At 40.5% G+C, this 26,643-nt stretch overlaps 1 protein-coding gene across 2 annotated transcripts in view; it reads right to left on the bottom strand.

The window, feature by feature from the left end:
* atp9b (ATPase phospholipid transporting 9B) overlaps positions 1 to 26,643 on the bottom strand; it is a 374,205-nt gene that overhangs the window by 247,382 nt on the left and 100,180 nt on the right. For both annotated transcript variants that reach the window (XM_072261618.1, XM_072261628.1), the window contains exons 3-6: positions 24,664 to 24,814; positions 18,626 to 18,739; positions 13,555 to 13,663; positions 11,342 to 11,400 (exon numbers count right to left, since the gene is read on the bottom strand). In XM_072261618.1, coding sequence (XP_072117719.1) covers positions 11,342 to 11,400; positions 13,555 to 13,663; positions 18,626 to 18,739; positions 24,664 to 24,814 — 433 coding nt within the window. The remainder of the gene's footprint in view (positions 1 to 11,341; positions 11,401 to 13,554; positions 13,664 to 18,625; positions 18,740 to 24,663; positions 24,815 to 26,643) is intronic.

Genomic DNA, 26,643 nt, shown 5'->3' with positions numbered 1-26,643 from the left:
CAAATGAGTAATGATAAAGTACGAATTTAATTTTGAAAGGGTACATCAGTTTAGGGGATATTTGCAGATGGTTTGAGTGCTTACAAAGAACTGTATGATAGAAAAATGCACGAGGCTCAGCAGTCAAGCAAGCCTTCCACATCAGCCACAGCAGACGACAAACCTCGACCTTCAACATCGAGGCGGGCAGTCATAGAAGAAGATGAGCTGCCTGCTCTAATAGAAACAGACGACGAAATGACACCCCAGTGTCCCACCACCCCAACACCCAGGTCGCAGACAGATACTGATTCGCAGAGAATGCAGCAGTAGCCAGGAGACACACAGTGCATCTCTAAAAAAAAAAGCCAAAATAAACATGTTAATTAATTACGTGCTGGGCGGCACCTAATTAATTAGCATGTTAATTTCGGCTTTTTTCTTAAAGATGTGCTGTGTGCCTCCCGGCTACCACTGGACCCCTGCACGCTTCGCAGATCGGTATCGGTTCGCTGCCCGGAGGGTGGGGACCACTGCACCACCCAAACTCCGACGACTCAGTCTAACACACCATCATCTGTGTGCTCCATGCTTTCCCAATTCCGGTAAGTGATACTACACTGTACATATATATTTTCTACTTTATATCAGCTGTGTATTTTTACATGTTATTTGGTATGATTTGGCAGCTTCATAGTTTAAAGGTTACTGGAGAGTGCTTGCACCATGTTTTTGCCGAGAGCGCTTGCGTGAGATTTTCGCTACAGAGAACAGTTCAGTCAATGATTGTGGAAAAGTATTTCTACTTTATATAAGCTGTGTATTTATCATGTCATTCCTGCTTTTACTATATGTTACTGTTATTTTAGGTTTTATGTGTTATTTGGCATGATTTGGTAAGTTATTTTTGGGTCTGAAAACGCTCACAAAATGTTCCCATATAAATAAATGGTAATTGCTTCTTCGCTTTACAACATTCTGGCTTACGAACCATTTCATAGGAACGCTCTACCTTCGGATGGCGGGGGAAACCTGTACATACCTCAAGAACAAGAGGATAACTAGGGAGAGGGTAGGACCACTCAAGGACAAACCAGGGGACATTTGCTTGGATGCAGAGGATGTGGGTGAGGCCCTTAATGAGTGCTTTACATCAATATTTACTAAGAAGGAAATAGAGGGTAAGGAAATCAGTGCTGAGCATACTTCTGGTAAGGTGGCAGCATGTTCAGACTCAGTAGCCTCTCCGGGGCCAAACAAATGTGTCTTTGTCTTTTTTTATAATCGCACGACAATGATGGACATTAAGAACTTTAAGTACTGCACATCTATCCCCATCAGCAAGCTGCTCGTTGAAGGTGGACCTGAAGGAGCTGCACTCATTTCTTCAGTGGTTTGAACGGGGCATGACTGCACAAGTACATGGAGGTCGGCCAGTGAGAACAGCGGGAAGAGTTTAAAAGGAAGACAGATTTACAGAGCGGGTGTCAGAGGAGCGGGTGACGGAGTAGTGGGAGACAGAGTAGGAAGGCTTTGGCTCAACAGGGCTTAAGCAATCAGAGGTTGAGGCCAGGTAGGTTATCTGTTTAAAATAAAGACAGAAAGTACGTGTGTGAGGCCGGTTTTTTGTGCTCGGTGTCAGATGTGGGAAGTCCTGGAGACTCCCAGCCTCCCGGACAACCACATCTGCACCAGGTATGTTGAGCTGCAGCTCCTTTGGGACCTGGTTAGGGAACTGGAGTTGCAGCTCGATGACCTTCATCTGGTCAGGGAGAGTGAGGCGGTGATAGAGAGGAGCTATAGGCAGGTAGTCACTCTGGGGCCTGGGGAGACAGATAAGTGGGTAACAGTCAGGAGAGGGAAGGGGAAGGGTCAGGTACTAGAGAGTACTCCAGTGGCTGTCCGCCTTAACAATAAGTACTCCTGCTTGAGTACTGATTGGGGGGGGTACGGTCTAGCTGGGGAAAGTGACAGTGGTGGTACCTCTGGCACAGAGTCTGGCCCTGTGGCTCAGAAGGGTAGGGAAAGGAAGAGGATGGCAGCAGTGATAGGGGACTCTATAGTTAGGGGGCAGATAGGCGATTCTGTTGAAGCAAGAAAGAAATGCAGATGGCAGTTTACCTCCCAGGTGCCAGGGTCCGGGATGTTTCTGATCGCGTCCACGATATCTTGAAGTAGGAAGGAGAACAGCCAGAGGTGTGGTACATTTGGTACCAACTACATAGGTAGGAAAAGGGAGGAGGTCTTGAAAACAGACTACAGGGAGTTTGGAAAGAAGTTGAGAAGCAAGACCTCAAAGGTAGTAATCTTGGGATTACTGCCTGTGCCACGTGACAGTGAGTATAGGAATAGAATAAGGTGGAGGATAAATGTGTGGCTGAGGGATTAAAGCAGGGGGCAGGGATTCAGATTTCTGGATCATTGGGACCTCTTCTGGGGAAGGTGTGACCTGTGCAAAAAAGAAGGGTAGCACTTGAATCCGAGGGGAACCAATATCCTGGTGGGACAGTTTGCTAAGGCTACTGGGGAGAGCTTAAACTAGAATTGCTGGGGGGGTGGGAACCGAACTGCAGTGACGGAGGTGGGGTGGGAACCAAACTGAAGTGACGGAGGAAAGGGAGGTTTGCTCACAAGTGTAGAAAGCTTGGAGACAGTGCGAAAGGGAGAATAGGCCAATAGGCGCTCAGGCCGATGGTTTGAGATGTGTCTATTTTAATACCAGGAGTATTATGAATAAGGCGGATGAGCTTAGAGCTATGATGTTGTGGCCATTACAGAGACTTGGATGGTGCAGGGGCAGGAATGGCTACTTCAAGTGCCAGGCTTTAGATGTTTCAGGAAGGTTAGGGAGGTAGGCAAAAGAGCTGGGGGCGTGGCACTGTTGATCAGAGATAGTGTCACGGCTGCAGAAAAGGAGGAAGTCATGGAGGGGTTGTCTATGGGGTCTCTGTGGGAGGAAGTTTAGAATAGAAAGGAGTCAATAACTCTACTGGGTGTTTTTTTTTATCGACCGCCCAATAGTAACGGATATCCAGAAGCAGACAGGGAGACAGATTCTGAAAAGGAATAATAATAACAGGGTCATTGCAGTGGGAGATAGTAATTTCCCAAACATTGAGTGGCATCTCCCTAGAGTGAGGGGTTTAGATGGGGTAGTTTGTTAGGGGTGTTCAGGAAGGTTTCTTGACACAATATGTAGATAAGCCTACAAGAGGAGAGGCTGCACTTGATCTGATATTGGGAAATGAACCTGGTCAGGTGTCAGGTCTCTCAGTGGGAGAGCATTTTGGAGACAGTGATCACAATTCTATCTCCTTTACCATAACATTGCAGAGGGATAGGAACAGACAAGTTAGGGAAACGTTTAATTGAAGTAAGGGGAAATATAAAGCTATCAGGCAGGAACTTGGAAGCATAATTTGGAAACAGATGTTCTTAGGGAAACGTACGGAAGAAATGTGGCAAATGTTCTGGGGATATTTGCGTGGGGTTCTGAATAGGTACGTTCCAATGAGAAATTGAAATGATGGTAGGGTACAAGATCCGTGATGCACAAAGGCTGTTATAAATCTAGTCAAGAAGAAAAGAAGAGCTTATGAAAGGTTCCAAAAACTAGGTAATGATAGGAGTCTAGAAGATTATAAGGCCAGCAGGAAGGAGCTTAAGAAGGAAATTAGGAGAGCAAGAAGGGGCCATGAGAAGGACTTGGCAGACAGGACTAAGAAAACCCCAAGGCATTCTACAAGTATGTGAAGAGCAAGAGGATAAGATATGAGAGAATAGGAACAATCAAGCATGAAAGTGGAAAAGTGTGTATGGAACCGGAGGAAACAGCGAAGGTACTTAATGAATACTTTGCTTCAGTATTCACTAGGGAAAAAGATCTTGGTGATTGTAGCGATGACTTGCAGCGGACTGAAAAGCTTGAACATGTAGATATTAAGTAAGAGGAAGTGTGGGAGCTTTTGGAAAGGAACAAGTTGGATAAGTCACCGGGATCGGACAGGATGTACCCCAGGCTACTGTGGGAAGCGAGGTAGGAGATTGCTGAGCCGCTGGCAATGATCTTTGCATCATCAATGGGGACGGGAGAGGTTCCGGAGGATTGGAGGGTTGCGGATGTTGTTCCCTTCTTCAAGAAAGGAAGTAGGAATAGCCCAGGAAATGAAAGGCCAGTGAGTCTTCCTTCAGTGGTTGATAAGTTGATGGAGAAGATCCTGAGAAGCAGGATTTATGAACATTTGGCATAATATGATTTTAGGAATAGTCAGCATGGCTTTTGTCAAAGACAGGTCGTGCCTTACAAGCCTGATTGGACTTTTTGAGGATGTGACTAAACACCTTGATGAAGGTAGAGCAGTAGATGTAGTGTATAAGGATTTTAGCAAGGCATTTAATAAGGTACCCCATGCAAGGCTTATTGAGAAAGTAAGGAGGCACGGGATCTAAGGGGACATTGTTTTGTGGATCCAGTACTGGTTTGCCCACAGAAGGCAAAGAGTGGTTGTCGACAGGTCATATTCTGTATGGAGGCCAGTGACCAGTGGTGTGTCTCAGGGATCTGTTCTGGGACCCCTACTCTCTGCGATTTTTATAAATGACCTGGATGAGGAAGCGAAGGAATGGGTTAGTAAATCTGCTGATGACACAAAGGTTGGGGGGTGCTGTGGATAGTGTGAAGGGCTGTCAGAGGTTACAGCGGGACATTAATAGGATGCAAAACTGGGCTGAGAAGTGGCAGATGGAGTTCAACCCAGATAAATGTAAGGTGGTTCATTTTGGTAGGTCAAATATGATGGCAGAATACAGCATTAATGGTAAGACTCTTGGCAGTGCGGAGGATCAGAGGGATCTTGGGGTCCAAGTCCATAGGACACTCAAAGCTGCTACACAGGTTAACTCTGTGGTTAAGAAGGCATATGATGCATTGGGCTTCATCAATCGTGGGATTGAGTTTAAGAGTCAAGAGGTAATATTGCAGCTATATAGGACCCTGGTCAGACCCCACTTGGAGTACTGCGCTCAATTCTGGTCGCCTCACTGCAGGAAGGACTTGGAAACCATAGAAAGAGTGCAGGGGAGATTTACAAGGATGTTGCCTGGATTGGGGAGCATGCCTTATGAGAATAGGTTGAGTGAACTCGGCCTTTTCTCCTTGGAGCAATGGAAGAATGAGAGGTGACCTGATAGAGATAAACAAGATGATGAGAGGCATTGATCGTGTGGATAGTCAGAGGCTTTTCCACAGGGCTGAAATGGCTAGCACAAGAGGGCGTAGTTTTAAGGTGCTTGGAAGTAGGTACAGTGGAGATGTCGGGATGAGTTTTTTTTTAAACGCAGAGTGGTGAGTGCGTGGAATGGGCTGCTGGCAGCGGGGGTGGAGGCGGAAACGATACGGTCTTTTCAGAGACTCCTGGATAGCTACATGTAGCTTAGAAAAATAGAAGGCTATGGCTTAAAGCCTAGGTAGTTCTAAGGTAGAGACATGTTCGACAAAGCTTTGTGGGCCGAAGCGCCTGGATTATGCTGTAGGTTTTCTATGTTTCTATGTTACTGCACATTACGGAAAGACATCGGATTTGGTGCATTAAGACGGTGTGCAGTCTAACAGTGAGTGTGTGTCTTTGACCTTTCTCTTGCAATCCCAAGACCATATTGCACATTGATAATGTAAAATGCTGCACATCCATTCCCCTTATTTTGTTGGAAAAACAGACGACAGGGGAGCTGTGTCATCTTGTTTGTAGCGAGGATGAGACCTCAAGATGCAGGCTTCCTCTGCAGGAGTCCAGGAGAGGAGATGCCAAAGGCAGTATAGTGCAGCACCATGGTGGGTTGCGAACTAGCTCCTACCGTTGATGCTGCCCTCCAGTGTTTGCCTGATGGGAGGCAAGTTGGATTGCATGCATACATTCATTAGCGGGCTGCTGAAAACTGCTTGTTCTTCCCAATAGCAACCATGCACCATCAATTTACAGGACATGCCACTCAGTGATTTCGGCTATATACTTATTTTTGTGTGGCTGTATGTTTACTGCTATCTTATAAGTGCTCTATGCGCCTTTTGCTATGTGTGACTGTTGGTACTATGTTTTGCACCTTGGCCCAGGAGGAATGCCATTTTGTTTGGCTGTATTCATGGATGGTTGAATAATAATTAAAGTTGAACTTTGAAATGGAAGGGAATTTTGAGGTAAAGTAGGAGGTAGTGTTAAGTCTCTTAAAGAGCATTAAGGTGGATAAGACCCAAGGCCTGATGGGATATACCCCAGTTTATCAAGGGAAACAAGAGAAGAGGTTAGTGATCTCTTGATAATATTTTCATGTCCTGTCTAACCACATGCACAGACCTAGAAGACTGTTAAGTAGCTAATGTTGATCCACCATTCAAGTAAGGAACAAGGGATAATCCTGGAAACTATAGATCAGCGAGTCTCGTGTCAGTGGCAGGGAAGTTGCTGAAGAGAATTCTTAGGGATAGGATTTATGAACATTTGGAATACCATGGCCTTATTAGGGAGAGCCAGCATGGCTTTGTGCAGGGCAAGTCATGTCTTACTAATTTGATTAAGAATTGCAAATGACAGAAATCCAAAATAAGAATATGGAAAATACTCCAGTCAGGTTGCATTTGACTGAGGGTCTTCAGTCTGCATATTTCTCTTCCCACAAATGTGGTCTGGCCTGCTGAATATTTTCAGCAATTTTCTGTTTTTACTATATGAAAAGACTCAAGTTTAGTGAAAAATGGTGAAGAAAATTGGAAGGTGAAGAGAATTTAGAGAACATTTTGACGTTCCTTCTCATCTGCAGCACTTGATACAGGAGAATATACAAACGTTTGTAAAATACAACATGCTAATACTGTAAATACACTGTACCTCCAACCTATGAATTCATGCTACATAGTTCAGCAATTTAAGAAGATCCCAGTTATGCTGCTTGGAAACTAAGCATTTATCCACATGACCCTTTCTATACCAGATAGATCATACATTTTCTCCTACCAAACTGGCAAAGATCCAACTAACAGCTCTCAGGTTACTGGTATCATCCGAACAAACTTGCAATGGAATATTGTCAACAAGTGGATGAAACCCAAGTAAAAATCATGCACCTCAGCTGTCAAAGAGCAGAAGATTGAATGGCAGCTGCAGAGGTGGTTTTACTATGGAAAATTATTCATTACCCGTGTCTATATATACACATGCAATATTTATTCACAGGTTATTCCATACTTTCCTTACAACTAACACGATTCCTCTTACTAATTAAACACATACAATTTAAAGTCAACATTTCTTAAAAGAACTTGCTCATTTTTATATGCTACAAATTTATTGTCCAGTATTCATTAAATTTATAGTTAATGAAATGATTTAATCAATAAGCTTCTAATTTTCCTATATAGGTTCATATTACAAGGCAGAGCAAACTTTGAAAATACAGCATTAATATGTTGCGTTTTATATCCTCATGTATCAAATGCTGCAGATGAGGATAAATGGCAAGCTTTGAAAAGTCAGTCTAAATTGTAAAGTTATTATCATGCCTGAATTACCAAACAGGCCAAGTTGCAGGTGCGCCCAAGGATCACTACGTAAAGAATTTCCCAGCTTTGCAGACTTATAGTAACCTCCAGCTGTTTGATACTCGGGATTTATAATCTCATCTTGTACCTCCTCATTTTAAGACCTTCCTTCAAACAGTTCTTAATTCGAAAAATTTAACGCTCATTTTTGTCTGATTAATCAGGAGGGCTAAAAGAAGACATGAGGTTGCCTTGGCAGTCAAAGTGAAGGATAATCCAAAGAGCTCTTACAAGTATATTAAGAGCAAAAGGATTGTAAGGGATAAAATTGGTCCTCTTGAAGATCAGAGTGGTCAGTTTTGTGTGGAACCAAAGGAAATGGGGGAGATCTTAAATAGGTTTTTTGCGTCTGTATTTACTAAGGAAGCTGGCATGAAATCTATGGAATTGAGGGAATCAAGTAGTGAGATCATGGAAACTGTACAGATTGAAAAGGAGGAGGTGCTTGCTGTCTTGAGGAAAATTAAAGTGGATAAATCCCCAGGACCTGACAGGGTGTTCCCTCGGACCTTGAAGGAGACTAGTGTTGAAGTTGCGGGGGCCCTGGCAGAAATATTTAAAATGTTGCTGTCTACGGGTGAAGTGCCAGAGGATTGGAGAGTGGCTCATGTTGTTCCGTTGTTTAAAAAAGGATCGAAAAGTAATCCGGGAAATTATAGGCCGGTGAGTTTAACGTCAGTAGTAGGTAAGTTATTGGAGGGAGTACTAAGAGACAGAATCTATAAGCATTTGGATAGACAGGGGCTTATTAGGGAGAGTCAACATGGCTTTGTGCGTGGTAGGTCATGTTTGACCAATCTGTTGGAGTTTTTCGAGGAGGTTACCAGGAAAGTGGATGAAGGGAAGGCAGTGGATATTGTCTACATGGACTTCAGTAAGGCCTTTGACAAGGTCCCGCATGAGAGGTTAGTTAGGAAAATTCAGTCGCTAGGTATACATGGAGAGGTGGTAAATTGGATTAGACATTGGCTCGATGGAAGAAGCCAGAGAGTGGTGGTAGAGAATTGCTTCTCTGAGTGGAGGCCTGTGACTAGTGGTGTGCCACAGGGATCAGTGCTGGGTCCATTGTTATTTGTCATCTATATCAATGATCTGGATGATAATGTGGTAAATTGGATCAGCAAGTTTGCTGATGATACAAAGACTGGAGGTGTAGTAGACAGTGGGGAAGGTTTTCGGAGCCTGCAGAGGGACTTGGACCATCTGGAAAAATGGGCTGAAAAATGGAGTTTAATACTGACAAGTGTGAGGTATTGCACGTTGGAAGGACAAACCAATGTAGAACATACAGGGTTAATGGTAAGGCACTGAGGAGTGCAGTGGAACAGAGGGATCTGGGAATACAGATACAAAATTCCCTAAAAGTGTCGTCACAGGTAGATAGGGTCGTAAAGAGAGCTTTTGGTACATTGGCCTTTATTAATCGAAGTATTGAGTATAAGAGCTGGAATGTTATGATGAGGTTGTATAAGGCATTGGTGAGGCCGAATCTGGAGTATTGTGTTCAGTTTTGGTCACCAAATTACAGGAAGGATATAAATAAGGTTGAAAGAGTGCAGAGAAGGTTTACAAGGATGTTGCCGGGACTTGAGAAACTCAGTTACAGAGAAAGATTGAATAGGTTAGGACTTTATTCCCTGGAGCGTAGAAGAATGAGGGGAGATTTGATAGAGGTATATAAAATTATGGTGGGTATACATAGAGTGAATGCAAGCAGGCTTTTTCCACTGAGGCAAGGGGAGAAAAAAACCAGAGGACATGAGTTAAGGGTGAAGGGGGAAAAGTTTAAAGGGAACATTAGGGGGGGCTTCTTCACACAGAGAGTGGTGGGAGTATGGAATGAGCTGCCAGACGAGGTGGTAAATGCAGGTTCTTTTTTAACATTTAAGAATAAATTGGACAGATACATGGATGGGAGGTGTATGGAGGGATATGGTCCGTGTGCAGGTCAGTGGGACTAGGCAGAAAATGGTTCGGCACAGCCAAGAAGGGCCAAAAGGCCTGTTTCTGTGTTGTAGTTTCTATGGTTCTATGGTTCTAATCTACTGTTAAATGTCACAAATTATTTCCACACATCACACAGCACCTTGTACTTCAAAAGGTTAGTGTGTTGCTGTAGAAATAATGTATGTACAGTGTAGCATCAATTACAGGAATCGGGAAGACAGTGCAGAGCACACTGATGATGGTGTGTTAGGCTGAGTCGTCGGAGGCTGGGGAGGTGCAGTGGCCCCCACCCTCCGGGCCGCCGACCAATACCGATCTGCGAAGCATGCAGGGGTACAGCGGTGGCCGGGAGGCACACAGCACATCTTTAAGAAAAAGGCTGAAATAAATATGCTAATTAATTAGGTGCCGCCGCGAATCGGTATCCGTCGGCGGCCTGCGGGTTGGGGTGGTGGGACACTGGGGTGTCATCTCATCGTCGTCTGTTTCCATTAGGGTAGGCAGCTCATCTTCTCCTATGACTGCCCGCCTCGATGTCGAAGGTCGAGGTTTGTCGTCTGCTGTGGCTGATGTGGAAGGCTTGAGAAATGACAGTATGCTTGACTGCTGAGCCACGCGCATTTTTAGCTCATACAGTTCTTTGTAAGCACTCAAACCATCCTGCAAATATGCCCTAAACTAACGTACCCTTTCAAAATTAAAGTCGTACTTTATCATTGCAGCGAAAATCTCACGCAGTTGCTTCACTTTCTGCATTCGGTTTCGATTGTTATCCTTTCCTCTTCCAATTGCATCAGCTCTTCATCTATCACTTCTGGTCATGGGATGCCAAAACCTCTTCAACATCATCTTCGTCAACTTCCACAAGTCAAACTCACTTTCGAAACACTTAATTATGTCTAGTTTTACGCTAAGTGTAACACCCTTACGAGCTCTTTTAGGCTTTTCCAATACCTTAGAACTCATCTTGCTAACGGCTGCTCACAGGCACATGTTTAAGCAATGCCGGCAAGAATGCCATTCTGAATCCAGGGGAGAAGCTTGGCTGCTCGGGGCGCGCGCTGCCCTTTATCGCGCGCTGCCTTTTTTTGTAACAGTGAAAACACCTTCTGTTAGTGAAAACAGGGAACTAATGTAGGTCTTTCATAACAGTGAAGTTTCGTAAAGCGAACGTTCAAAAAGCAAGGGACACCTGGAAAACGCATCACTGGAAAAAATGCAGCAACGTATGGAGTATTTTGATATGTATCCTTCTGCCCTCAAATTTTTAATTTACATCTTTAGTTTGTGCACTTCTCTCATGCAAAGTTATTTTTAATAACTTTGGCATGCTTGCCTCCTTTGTATTTACCACACTGCCTTTTTATTACAACCTCATGTACACTTCCGTACATTATGAAAATTTCATTACCACGCCAAGTAGTAAAGTACACCAATAACTTTATGCAACATCACAGCAGAAGTATCTGATTCTCCTCCATTCTTGAAGATAAAGATGGCTGTCATTTGCCACCATGACAGTTTAACACATTCAAAGACAAATATAAAAAGGTATGGATATTACTGAACATAGGGGACTCCTCTGATCATACCACTGACACTTTCCAATCACCTGTAGCAGATGTAGCATTGATGGAATTACCAATGTACTTTTAAATGCAATTATAGTAAACAATTTTTACAAAAAGTCTTTCTCTCTTTTTAGTATTAGTCAATTGTATTTAATAGTGAACAGTGCTGCAGGAAGCATAATAAGGCTTTAGTAAAACAATAGTAATTACTTATTAATATGCAAGTCATTGCAGTAAATGCATAAATACACACCTTCTCAACTATGATCAGATCTCCCACCTGGATGTCAGAGCTCTTCACCTGCACTTTACCTGTATATAAAATTAATTAGTATTTAATCACATTTATTGAACTAACATAAAACATTTTACACAATTAAGAAGCAGCTTTAATTTTGGTCTGATTATCTGTAAAAGATACAAGGTTCTGTTCTCAGACACCTTGTTTTTGAAGGTTTTGTTGTATATACCTTTGAACTGAGTAAGAAGTATCATCTTATTGTAAGATACAAGATCCTGTGAGGAAATGACGGTAAATATCAAGGGTCAGAGTAACAAGATAGTGATGAGAGCACTCACTTAAAATGGAGATGTTTGGGACTTCTGGCAGGTGGTGAATCCCAGGATTTCACCATCCTGAAATATTTTTTTTAAAGTACATACATCTTTGTAAGATAAGCGAATTGCGAGCTTATGGAGAGCTGGCCAGCACAGGAAATGAGACAAGGACTGGGGCAGATCAGTCATTAACATATTGAGACACATAACAGGTTTGTAGACTGAGTACCCTATTCCTACTTCGATTATGTTCTAATGTTAATGTTATCAATGATTACTAAGGACAATGCTTCCAATTAAGAGGACAACGTATTCATATCAAAGTAAACCAATTTCTATTGACGATCACGACAGTTTGAAAACTTCAGTTGATCAATATCATGCATAAATGTTTTAAAAAGTTATTTGAGTTGTTTTCAGAATATAGCAGCAGTTCAACAGTTAATTAATTAAAGAACACGTCTGAGAATAATATAAATTGCACAATACCTCCTAACCTTTTTTAATATCTTAAACTGAATGGAACATCTTAATCACTTCATAATTTATAGAAACCAGATTACAAATGGTGATGTACATGCATCATGTATACCTAATGTAAATGGTAGAAACTTTATAACCATATTAAATTTCTGTTTATTTCAATAGCTGTTCATTAAGATTTATCTTGTCCTTCTGCATGCCAGAACAGACTGATTGTGTGCAAATTTCATTAAATCTGCTTGGAATATATATGTTTATGAGTAGAAATTCATCCTGTTTACTGTTCTGTGGTTATTTTAATAGCTTCCTAAGGTTTATTTTTCAATTCACTAAACCATGCATCTAATCCTGTAGGTCTAACTGCAATTATAAAACTGGGCACAAGGCCACAGGAAACTAATGGGAAACTGCATGGATAAAACTCTTGCTCCTTAGGTCATATCAGATATAGCCATTTAATACCCATTTATGGAATTCAGGAAGTAATTCCCACAGAAACTACTACTTTCCATTTCTTGTTACAGATTTCACACTAGTCCTCTGCAATTTAGATTTCACTGCAGAATTTTTAAACTGCAAATTACTACACAAGAACAAATTCAATTTTCTGGTTTTAAATACCCAAGTGCATTAACCTTCATGTCTGCAAAGAAGTCACGTCAAGGTCCTGACTCTTTGAACCACACTTATTTTAAATTGGTCATAAATCTTGATACCTTCAAGAAAATAATTAGACTTTCAGAACAGTTTTATCATATCAATTGCAACACACAATAAGATGAGGTATCTGCACTATTTCACTGCTCTTTTTTTTTCATTTTAATTGCTTACCTGCCCTCTTTATTAATTCCTTTAGTCAAACCTTTTAATGCCTTATTTACCAACTAAACAAGGGAAAATGCAATCGCAAGGCATATTTTTAGTTATGTCACCTTTGCAATAAATTGTAGTTTAATTCAAAGGTGAAAGGTATTTCCAAACAAGTAAACATTATGCCAGATCAAATTTATATCCAACTTTGAAGAATCAAAATTCATTGGAGCACAAAATAATTCATTTTGATTCTGCAGAACATCAACAGGAAAAGCGTAATAACACCATTCAGCAAGTGAAAACCAAAGATACCACAGTAAATAATGCCTTTCTGAAATATCTCAGTAAACTTGGCACATTAACTGTAATTCTAATGCTATGCACTGGATTAATTTCAGCTATCATTTTTACTGTGGCAAAAACATTTTCCTTCATTATCTGCTGAGTTTTCTCTTGTACAGATGTTATTATTTCAGAGAAAAGGGGAAATACCTCAAAGTGGCAGTATGTTAACAAAAAAAATGATTAACAAGGCGAAACCTAACCAAAATTGGAAACTACTTGCTCAACCACTTAAATTTTATTCCTGAATTCTTGGTGGAGTTTTCTAACCTCGTATGGTAAGCTTGCTGTACATCTGTGAATTCATCTCCTCATCCCGTTGATAGCGATGGAATTCATCTAATGCTTCTCGAACCATTGTCACTGCCATCACAAAACCCTCAAAAACAATAGAAATTGATTAAAATCAAGTTATTAATGCTTAAGATGTGAACTAGCAACATATTTCAGTCACAAAACAATTGAAAAATTCTGATTCCAACTGAAAAATTATTTGATCTTTTTTGTGTTTTCTCAAATCATAAAGAGATTCACCAAAAGGGAATAACTTATCAGCATGACAAGTGTTTATTGCTTAAAATTTGCATAAGTCCAGTTCTTTAACAAAATAGTTAATTTACATTCTGTCTCACACTGAAATAGTGCTGAAGCATGCAATACATGCATTATTTTTCTGATTCTTGGGTATACAGGTAAAGATAAAAATATTTTTGCCCCAGCTATCGGGGCTCAATGACCATTGAGTAAACTGGTGAGAGCTATGTGTTTTAGGTGACAGCCTGAAATAATAGTCAGACCAAAATTTAAACAGTAGCTTCAAGCTCAAACCAGAACCCATAAGGAAAATTGTTACAAAACATTTTATTCAACCACTCTTAATTTCACCTAATGTCACCAAGTAGATCACTTAGGAAATAGCATGGAACAGCAGTATGTAAAATATGCCCTCACCCTTAGTGGGGAAGTGTCTGGATAGTTGCTTCAGGATGCTGGGAATTTTCAAAGCCAGTATCTGGGTCATTCAGTGAAGTTTACAAAATTTATCGTACAATCAATCTAAGAATGGTTTTGGCTGCTGCAAGCATTTTAGTACACAAGCTGTAGAACTTTATGAAAAGGGAGGTTGCTGGTGGACTGTCACACAAGGAGAATGATACAAGTAAGAGAGCATTGTAATTTTGCTCAGAAACTATTAATTCAAAGGTGTACACCACCAGCCCAAAGATCCCAACTGCAGTAGGGTAATTTAAGTAAATGTCCAACAAGCTCATTATGTTCTTGACCAGGAAATTTTACCTACTCTTGCCTATGTATTTCCAAGCTCACTGAAATATGGTTGATTCTTAACCACCTTCTGAAACTGGATCTAATTTGAAGGGCAATTAGATAGCAAATGCTGACACAGCAAAACCAACTGCATCCAGCGAATAACTAGCAACACGACCTTAAGTCTTCTGAATTTAAACACCATGCATAACTGTGAGTTGTGAAATAAAAATCAAAACGCTGGAAATTCTCAGCAGATTGAACAGCCTTTGCAGAGAGTTATTATTGACACTTTACCCCTATCCACAAATGCTGCAATACAGGGAGCATTTACAAATACATTGCTTTCATTTTGAATTTCATTCCAGTTTTAACTGGCGCTGGTGAAACACAGCGACAACTTGCTGGCAGCAAACAAAACTACCTACTTTATTAATTACACTTTTTCCTGGTAAATGCTCACCACAATCAATAGGCTGTAGCTTCACTTTCAGAGTTGAGCTTTTGAACCACCTGTGTGACGTGGCATTTTTGCGGCGTGAACCGAAGTCTCAGAAGTGCAAGACCATTGTGGCATGGTGTATACACACCAAGTTGAAGTGGTAGGGCCAGGGCCCAGGCCTGAAAGCAGGGAATAAACTAATGCTTGGCTATGGCTGAAGGGGACTTGGAGCCAATTTGAAGCAGTAGAACCAAGGTAAGGTAGAGTCGAGGTGGCAGAGCCCAAGCCCGAGAGTGAGGTACAAGCCAATCTTTGACAGATTTAACCACTAAGCCAGATTGGAAACTCGGGTAAGGCCAAATCGAGGCAGCAGGTCCCAGGCCCTAGATCATATCCAAGTGGCAGGGCCTGGGTCGGAGTTCAAGAGTGAGGAACAACACACTGTTAGGTTGATTTAAGCACCGGGCCAGACTGAAAAGCTCAGAGTGTCGGGAACTGAGGAGAGGGTTCAGCTCTCTGCTCATGAGGTTTACACGTCTCTGTGCTGAACTGAGGTTGTGGCCTGCAACTACAAGGGTACTGAATTGGCTGTGCCTGGAATTGTGGCTGCGAACTCATTAACTTCAGTTCTGAATTTTATTTGATTGCTTTTACTGTTTGCATGATTAGATTTTTTTTCTGCACACTGAGTATTTGATGGTATTTTTTAATGGTTTCTATTGGGTTTCTTTGTTTTGTGGCTGCCTGTAAGGAGACAAATCTCAGGGTTGTATGCAGTATAAATACTTTGAACATTTGAACTTTGAAAAAAAATCCAGGATAGAGCACTATTTTCACCTCGCTAACAATCAACACTGGTGCACCTCAGGGATGTGTGCTTAGCCCACTGCTCTACTCTCTCTACACCCATGACTGTGTGGCTAAGCGGAGCTCAAATACCATCTATAAATTTGCTGATGATACAACCACTGTTGGCAGAATCTCAGATTGTGACGAGAGGGTGTACGTGAGCAAGACATACCAGCTAGTTGAGTGATGTCATAGCAACACCCTTGCACTCAATGCAAGACCAAAAAGCTGATTGTGGACTTCAGAGAGGGTAGAACAAGGGAACACAAACCAATCCTCAAAGGCAGTGGTCCCCAACCATCGCGTCACGAGCATTTGCTACCAGGCCGCGTGAAAACGATATGATTTAGCAATATGAAACGATATGAGTCAACTGAACCTTTCCTCATTCCCTGTCATGCACTGTTGAACTTCAACACCCCCCCCACCCCCGTCGGCCAGTCCGCAAGAATATTGTCAAATATTAAACCGGTCCGCGGTGCACAAAAGGTTGGGGACCCCTGCTCAAAGGGATCAAAAATGGAGAGAGTGAGCAATTTTAAGTTCCTGGTTGTCAATACCTCCAAGGACCTAACCTGGACACAACATATTGATGCAGTTATAAAGAAGGCAAGACAGCAGCTATATTTCATTAGGAGTTTGAAAGGATCTGGTTTGTCACATAAAACGCTCAAAAACTTATACAGATATACCATGAAGAGCATTCTGATTGGCTGCATCACCATCAGGTATTGGAGGGGTGAAGCTACTGTACAGAATTGAAGAAAATTGTAAAATTAATCAGTTCCATCATGGGTACCAGCCTCCATGGTATCCAAGACATCATCAAGAAGCAGTGCCTTAGAAAGGCACCGTACGTTATTAAGGATCCCCATCACCCAGGACATGTCCCCTTCTCACTGTTACCATCAGGAAGAAGGTACAGAAGCCTGAAGGCACACACTCAGCAATTCAGGAACAGCTTCTGCCCCACTGCCATCTGATTTCTTAATGGATATTGAACCCATGAACACTATCTCAGTACTTTTTATTTATTTCTGTTTTTCACTACTTATTTTAACTTCATGATTTAATATACATATACATTTACTGTAATTCAGTATTTTTTCTATATTTATCATGTATTGCAGTGTACTGCTGCTGCAAAGTTAACAAATTTCACAACATATGCTGGTGATATTAAACCTGATTCTGATTTCCAAGAGTAGACCATCAAAGACCCCATGAACACTGTTGCAACAGGAATCATAATCAATGAAAGCACATATTCAATAATGTTAGTGTGGAGGGATTCCAACTCTTCTTTGGGCTGTCAGTCTGCATCAATGGATTACAAGTCTCTAAGTAAATGCAATACAATGCAAATACCACAAATTTCTATCTCTCTGCCACAGACTCTTGCCAAGCTATAACTGTTTGCTTCAACTATAGACAGCTAGCTTGTGGTCCATACACTGATTGCTGGATTTAGTTGTTACTCTGTGTCAACATTATTCTGATTGCCCTTGAAATGAGTTGTAGTTTCAAGTGGTGGTTAAGAGTCAATCTTACTGCAATGGGCCTGGAGCAAGAGTAGGTAAGACTTCCTGCTCTTAAAAACATGACCTACCGAACGGGGGGGGGGGGGGGGGGTGTGATTGGCATATTGGTCTTCATTTGGTGAGAAATGTCAAATAGGTAAAAGCACTTTTTAAAAGAAGATAGCCACAACATTCCCCCTAAAGGCTCCGATTAAAAGGAATATGCTCTTGGATTAGTAAGCATACAACTTTTCAGAGGAAGCAGCTGAGCCAAAGAAATTAATTTTAAGATTTTTGAAATGGTCATAAACTTTCAAATGCCCCTTTCAGCTGAATACTCTGTACATCATTAAAACACAAGACGTTACATAATGTAATCTTCTTGACTGTGTTAAAGGTCAATTTCTGGAGTTTTGAATGAAAGGACATACATGTAAACTTTTTCTCACTACAATAAACTAGTTAGTCTACAGGCAAGGATCTGCTTTTCTCGACAATTGAAGATTAGTATAATAATTGATTTGAACTCTGACCAAAGAGTGTTCTATTACTATGGTATTATACTATTAAATTTCTCCAATACAATTTTTCCCCAACAGTCCAAATGAAAATTGTTTAAAAAATATGGTATTGATGTTTAGTTTCAAAGTCAGCTATGTATTTCTCTTCATACTTGTAAATAGCTAATAACTTGAAAAACGTACGTCTTTTCTTTCACAGTACTCATACTCCTTTAGCTCTTAACATAACTATATCTGGTAGTATTTAGCACGCATTCAGACAAGGCAAATATATAATTTAAATACAAGTGAGATTAAATTTGGTCTGAATCAATGTAATCCAAACCAAATTTGCTCTTCAGTGCAAACAGGATATTTGATGACTACTGAACTTCTGCACTACTGAACATTTTATTGAAGATTGTTCAATGTACAAACATTAATAGTATTGAATCTAGATTTAAGCTTGCTTGCAAAATATATTCCACGATAAGTTTAAATCTCATCACATATTGTGGAAAAAATAGCCAAAACTATGTACTGTTTAAGACAGTAGTTCCCTCACATTTCTGATTGCCTTCACATCAAATTGTTTATATGGGATATGCTAAAATGTTCTTAAAATGTGCAAAATTTCTTTACCCATTAAAAGGAATTGAAAACTACCAGTTCTACAAACAAATTTAATTAAAAAAATTTTCTTTTATATACAAAAGGGTAACATCTTAAAACATTCCAGAAGGGTAGATATAAACTTTACTTACCAAAGGAGCCCAGTATGTATACAGGTAGCCAATCTTCAATGATGGGACAAACTGTGAACATGATACCACCAGAAAATAAAGATTCAAGAAAAACTTGAATTGTTGATATAATACCTGAAAAATAACATTATCAGAATTAGACCTCAATTTCTTTTCATATTAACATACCAGGCTCTTCAACCGGCAGAGTTATGAATGCTTTGTTAAAAGAAATGCTGAGAAGTCATAGGGAGAATGTTCAGAGATAAACGGAGAATAAACTTACGGTGTCTCAGGCCGAGGCCCTTCATCAGAGCTGGAAAGAAAGGGGGTAGAAGCCAGAAAAAGAAGATGAAGGGAGGGGAAGCAGTACAAGTTGGCAGGTAATAGGTGAAACCAGCTTAGGAGGAAGGAGGGTAGGCGGGGGTGAATGAAATTAGGAGCTGGGACATGATGGGTAAAAAAGAATGATTTTAAGAATTGACCGTGGACCATGGAAGAAAGGGAAGAAGGGTATCAGTGGGAGGCATTGGGCAAGTGAGAAGAGAAAGGGTGAGAGGGTAACCAGAATGGGGAACGGAAAAAGAGAGGAGAGAAGGGGAAATTACTGGAAGTTGGGAGAAGTACATGCTTATGCCTCCAAATTGGAGGCTACCCAGACAGAACATGAGTTTGTTGTTCCTCAGGACAGTAGAGAACAGACAGTCAGATTGGGAATGGGAAGTCAAATTGAAATGGGTGGCCACCAGGAGATCTTGCCTTTTGTGGCAGACTGAGCAAAGGTACTCAACGAAGCACACCTCCCATCTATATGGTGTCTCATTGATGCAGAGGCCACACCTGTAGTGCTGGATACAATGGATGACCCCGACAGACTCACAGGTGAAGTGTCATCTCATCTGGGAGGACTATTTGGGGCCCTGACGAAGGTGTGTGGAGCAGGTGTGGCACGTCATGCTTGCAGGGAAAAATGTCAGGAGGGAGATCAATACGGAGTGACGAATGGACAATAAAGTCACAGTTGTTTGGTATGTCTTTAGTAATTATTATATCACTGCAAAGGTATGTGTTATAATTAAGACTCATGCAGCAACGTTAAAGGCAAATAATGTTTAATTCCAGAAAGTTCTCCAAAATTAACAAGCTAGACAGTGAGATGCTAGGTGCGTGAAGGGGCACAAGTTGACCAAATCCTGATGATTCACCACTCAAGGAAAAAAGCCTTCACCCAAAGGTGTCCCGATAGTTTCAAAACAAAATGTCAACTGATCTTTTCCTCCTATAGACACTGCTTGAACCACTGAGTTCTTCCAGCAGATTCTTTGTTTATTCAAAGAATTTGCTGGTCACTGACACATTAATAAATGAATATCACTAACATCTTATTAATTTCCCCAGAAGACTCTGGATCACTGTTTAAGGTTAATAACTTATCAATTGTTGTAAGGAATGATATGTAAAGCTGAGGAGATCTATTCACTGGAAAATGATCCAAAGCTCTGGATCCAGACAAACAAAACTCGGCCATAACAGACTACTGAAATATTGGCAATTTGTCTTTAGTCATTGACCATATGAAATAATTTGTGCTCATTTGAATCAACATCAATCTAGCTATTGCTTAAAAGAATATTGGTCAAGTTATAATAAAAGCAATGCATTTCACAGAATGCAGTCATTCCTCTTTTATACTGTATCTGATCCACTGATGGATGTAAGCTGTTGGCTGTACTTCCGTTATGTATGGCATTAAGGAATAGTATTTTCTAGTGACACAAGAGACTGCACATGCTAGAATATGGGGTATAAAAATTAAGCTATTGGAGGAATTCAGGGAGTCAAGCAGCATCTGTGAAAAGAAAAAGTCGTTTCAAGTTCGAACACTTCATTTCATCCAGATAAAGGATACTGTCCCGAAATGTTGACACTATTCTCTTCCACAGATGCTGCCAGAACTCCCACCACCTGCCCCACTGAGTTCCTATTCTAACTGATTTCTTTTGCAACAGCAGTTCCCATTGTTTTAGTGAAAATAAAGTAAAATTTAAATGAATACAATAAACTGATATGGCTACATGTGCAGGCTTTTCAGTTTTAACTACAATTTCATCTTAACAGGTACTATGCTCTTTTAGGTTGGTAGTATAATTTTCAGAGATAATCTCAAAAAGCTGCCATTGTTTCCCTGATGTTTCAGAGATGCTCCCCCTATAAAAGCATGCAATTATTTTTTCAACTTTGCCGACAACTTAAATGTGTGCTTGTGCTACATCCTATAGCAATACTCATCAAAAATTTGCACACAGCCGGGTTTTTCTTCTAAATTCATTTCCAAACTTACTGCTTTAATGCCTGTTCTAGATGCTAACAGCACTTCCTAGCTAAAAGCAGGAAGCTCACAATGGCTATGCAGCTGAAAGGTTATATCCAGTAGGAAAGACTGAACTATCTGGGAAATGGAAACGATCCTGAAGGAAAACAAAAAAATGCGGGGATACAAGAGGAAGATTGGGGAATAACATTTGCTGGACTGTTCTTGCATTGACGTGACAGACAAGAAATGAGTGCCTCCTCCACTGCAGCCTGAGATTGTGTCTTGGCTAACCTGATATGCTAAGTTTATGAAAAGGTTTGATAACATGAGCGACCCAGGTGTTCAAAGTGGTTAAAAATAATGCTAATAAATACAGCAAGAAATTCAAAAGGAGCTTTTTTTTAAACTCAGGGCTACAAGATAACATGAAAATTTGTTATCATGTGGTGTGGCTAAAGAAAGAATGGTTATTATATATTAATGATGCAGAAGGCCTTCTGCTGAACCTATTGAGGAATGGCAGGAGAGAGACTTGTGAAACATTCACATATTTACTACCTGCACAAAATAGCCAATTTTGATGCAATACCTTGTATAGAGTTCAATGTAACGATGAGTAAGCATGGAAACAGTTGGACTGCCACCAGGCCAGCTTCAATGGAAAACACATTAAATTTGGTTTTGCAATAAAATTACATTAAAATCATCATTGCAGGTTAAGGATTTTGTCCCTCAACCTCAGAATCATACCACACCCTCAAGTGATTTGCCTGGTTATCAATGAAGGATGCTCAACAGTTATGGCAGGGCTTGAATACTATCACCACCTATAAAATTAAATCAAGTAACACAGGAGACAGCAGGGCTTCACTTCCAGGTGAGCTCAATGCGTTCTATGCTCTTTGACCATCAAAACACAGAGGAACTATCAAGAACTCCTAAGATTTCAGTCTCTGAAGCTGATGTGCCAGCAGCCTTCAGGTGGGTGAACACACAAAAAGCATCCAAAACAGATGGAGTAGCTGGCCAAGTACTAAAGACCTGTGCTGATTAACTGGCTGGTGGTTTCTCTGAGATCTTCAACCTCTCACTTCAGCAGTGTGGGGTATCCATACAGGCTTCAATTATACCAGCGCCCAATGACCAGTGACCTGCCTCAATGACAATCTCCCAGTAGCAAGTACATCCACAGTAATTAAGTATTTGAGAGGTTGGTACATATCAACCTGCCTGAGAAGCAAATTATATCCGCTCCAATTACCTGCCTGAGTAATAGGTCTATAGCAGATACCATTGGCTCTTCGCTAAAGCCTGGAACAACTGGACAGCAAAGATGCATAGATCAGAATGCTCTCTATCAACTACAGCTCATCCTCTCAAAACTAATCAATAAGCTCCAAGACCTTGGCCTAAATTCCTCCTTGTGCAATTGGATCATGGATGTTCTCACTTGCAGCCCCCAGTAAGTCTGGATTGGCAGCACCTCCTCCACAATCTCCATCACCACAGGTGCACCACAAGGCTGCGTGCTTAGTCCGCTGCTCTATTTGCTTTATTCTTATGACTGTGTGGCCAAGCACAGATGCAATGTCATATTCAAGTTTAGTGACAGCACCACTGCCATAGGCCAATCAAAGGTGGTGATGAATTAGTATATAGGAGAGATTGAAACTCTTTCTGAGTGGTGTCATAATAACAACAATCTTACTCAATGTCAGCAAGGCCAAGGAGTTGATTATAGCCTTCAGAAGGAAATCAGGTCCATGAGCCAGTCCTCATCAGAGGATCAGAGGTGGAGAGGGTTAGCAAATACTGTAGGTGTTATTATTTCAGAGGACCTGTCCTGAGCCCAGCACACAAGTGCAATTATAAAGAAAAAACAGCAGCAGCACCTCTACTTGCTTAAGAGTTTGCAGAGATTCAGCATGACATCTATAACTTTGAGAAACTTCTATAACTGTGTAGTGTAAAGTATATTAACTGGCTGCAACAAGGACCCTGGTATGGAAACACTAACGTCCTTGTACGGGAAATCCTACAATAAGTAGTGGATACGTCACAGTCCATTACAGGTAAACCTCTCCAAACCATTGAGCACATCGACATGAAACACTGGCACAGGAAAGCAGCATCCATCGGAGACCCCCACGACCCAAGACATGCTCTCTTCTCACTCTGCCATCAGGAAGATGGTGCAGGAACCTCAGGACTCACACTACCAGATTCAGGAACAGTTCATACCCTTCAACCATCAGACCCTTGAACCAATAGAGGATAATTTCACTCAAATTCACTTATCCCATCATTGAAATGCTCCCACAACCAATGGACTACTTTCAAGGACGTTTTATCTTATGTTCTTGATATTATTGCTTATTTATTACTATTTCCTCTTTTGTATTTACAGAGTTTGTTGCATTCTGCACTCTGACTGAACCCCTAGTTGGGTGGTCTTACATTGCTTCTGTTACAGTTATTATTCTATAGATTTATTGAGTATACCCACAAGAAAATTAATGTCAGGGTCATATACTGTGATATATATGTACTTTAATAATAAAGTTCACCGACATTTGAACCCCTGTTTTGCTATGAGAAATCAAAAAGTTACTTGTAATAAAAGGAGAAACTACTTTTCAACTATTTGTTCTATCAATAGCATTCTGTGACTTGTAAATTTAGGAATCTCCCGTAACAGGGAATTTTCATTTATTTGTCATATGCTGACAATGACAAGGAAGCACCAGTAAGCATTTAATTGCTTGCTTAAATTCAGTCACTGTCAAATCAGCCTGGAATATTCACTATAGTACAAGGTTCTTAGCTTATCCCTGAAGATGTCAACACAAATATGATGTTAAGTGATTTGTCAAGATCCCATGAAGCAACCTGAACTTTATTTTTCATTACAATCATTTAAAAATACTTAATACACTTCTAAATAAGATAGACTGCATTTGCCAAGAAAAGTACTCACACAATCGATATACAGGACTAGGAAAAATAAGTAATTTTGAGCTAAATCATACTATCAACAAGAGCCTTTGGTCTTCAGCCAATTGTGCCAAAGACTGAAACTTGGCAAGAATCCACTACTTGTACAGGACTTATTGGTTAGCTAATGCCACTATCTGTCAACATGTTCCACTGCTGGACTCCTCAAGTCCAGCCTTGTAGGGATTCACTAATATGAAAGGAAATCATTTCCCCATCTATCTTTAAAGGGCAGGAGATCAGATTCATTTGATATGGTTTTAAGGAACTTAATTTGATTTAAAAATAGCTATTGAAGTTGATTTTTAATGTCTCAGACATTTAAAAAAATTAAATGGGAAATTCCTCTCTCTATCTGTGGGTTGAGCGAGAACCTGTTAAGAAATTAGGGCCATAGAACTATATCACCTTTGGGTTATCTGCTGCTAAGGTCTTGTTTCATCTTGACCAACAACTCTGGGATCTAGAGACCCAGCAACATTATATATCTGCATTGGAAAACAAAGGTTCAACATAGTTCAGTCCTTTAGAAATTGATTTGGCGGATATTATTGAACATATTATGTTTTTTCAGCTTGATAGAACATTACATAGGTCAAGTTTTTCTTCTGGTCAGGTAATAGTAATTACTAATGAATCAAATTGAAGGTAAATATTGGCACACAGAACAAATGAATTGAAATCCCCAATTCTGCATCACAACTACTATAATTCTATAGAGGGGAAATTTTAAAAATATGCATTTACTCACCCCAGGTACAAATGTAAAGAGGTTGTACTTCTGGTTTTTAATTGCATTCCTTGGATATTTTTCCTCGCACTTCTCTGGATGTCCCAGCCATACTGTGCGAGCTTTAAACTGTTGCTTTCTCTGACAGATGTTGGCAAGCCAGTCACAGCAACTGAAAGATACAAGAACCTAAGTGTTCAACTACTTTTCCAGTGATCAAAAGTAAATTCCAATAAATTTGCTTTCATGGTGAATTTATTAAATTCTTGATTAAACACCTACAACTAGCTACATGGATAGTGCAATAAAATGGCACTTAGGAGAAAGATCAGCCGTGAATGGTGAAGCAGGCACAGGCGGCTTCATTGGAATGTCCTACACTCCAATGATTTATGCTCCAAGTTCTCCAAAATATCTACTTACTTTCCAGATATTTTATACCACCTGCAATTTTCATGAATCGATAAAAACCAAAAGAGAAAGAGCTAAGCATTGCTGTAAACGTATCAATAAGGATGTTATTGCACATTGTCCAATCATTCTATTCTCCATAAACTTGGAACCTCCTGGGAGAAGTTCTTAAACCATCAAAATAGAAGTGCTAAATTATCACTTATGAACAACCATAATGGCTGTGGTTAATTTTGTATACAAATTCTGATCCCTTACAATTTCATGAACACAATTGTTTCCTACCAGAATATAATAATAAGTAGGGGATACAGCTCACTGAAAGCACTTGGAAAAATTAAAATCAAACTGATTTTATTTTCCTTGTATAGTTTCAAGCACAATGTTAACCAGTCCTTCATTTTGGTTAACATCTGAAAAACATCTCAACAGAATAGACGTTTGGAAGCAAGAGCTTCAATCCCATAAGACAATAAGAAATTGCAGCAAGAAAATGGCCCTTCATGCCTGCCCTGCCATTCAATAAGAACACTGCCAATCTGACTTTTTGTTCACCTTCTAGTCCTCTTCACATAAACTTTGATTCCTTTCCCAATTAAAAATGCAATTCAGCTTTTAATATTTTCATGGATTTAACCTTTCAAGCTTTACAAGCTTTCTAGCCCAGAAATTCCAAATAGTTGCAAGCCTTGGAGAAAAATAGTTCCTCATCTTCGTCTGTGTGCTTTCCCCTTATTCTTAGACTACGTTGTCCAATCATAAGTTGTTTCATGAGAGGATGTGCCCTCCCAGTATTTACCCTGTAAAGGTCCATACCTTTTGCTTTATTTAGATTGCCTCCCATTCCTCTATGCTCCTGAGTACAAACCAAACCTGTTTGATCCTTCCTCATATGAAAGTCCTTTCATACCCAGAATCATCCAAGTGAACCTTTCTGAACCTCCAAATGTAACATCTCACCCCTTAAAGCAGACCAAAACAGTTCCATACCCTAGACATGATACAACTGTAGTAAGAATTCCCCACTTTTATAGTCCAGCCCCTTGAAGTAAAATCCAGCATTCCATTCGTCTTCCTCCATCACCAGCTTAACCTGTGTCACCAAAAAAAATGGAGGATATGACAAAAAACAAAGGACAGATGGGGAGAAATTGCTGAAACATAAGTATGACAAAGAGGAAACAGCAAAAGAGGGTCTCTCTAACCTCCCCAAGAGAAGTTATAAACATTTTCATGCCTGCCTCCGCTCCCCCTTCTTTCCTTTACTTTCATGGCCCACTGTCATCTCCAATTAGATTGTTTCTCCCTCAGCCCTTTAAGTTTATTATCATCTGACTGTACCAACATACAACTAAATGAACATAACTTATTCCTCCAGGCCACAGTGCACCCACGGATATCACACACAGAACATAAAACAAAATATGACCAGAAATAATAAAATACACTTCAAAATGCATGCAGTATGCAGCACAGGTAAACTGTAAACAAACGGTACAGTAACAGTAAACTCACTGTCCTAGTGATGAAACCTCAGTGGTGGCAGAGTAATCATTAATCTCACAGACTGAGGGAGGAAGTTGTTACCTG

The sequence above is a fragment of the Mobula birostris genome, chromosome 1 (assembly GCF_030028105.1).
Source record: "Mobula birostris isolate sMobBir1 chromosome 1, sMobBir1.hap1, whole genome shotgun sequence".
NCBI lineage: Eukaryota > Metazoa > Chordata > Chondrichthyes > Myliobatiformes > Myliobatidae > Mobula > Mobula birostris.
The sequence above is the reverse complement of the archived record's forward strand: the minus strand, read 5'-3'. Positions and strand labels throughout refer to the sequence as shown.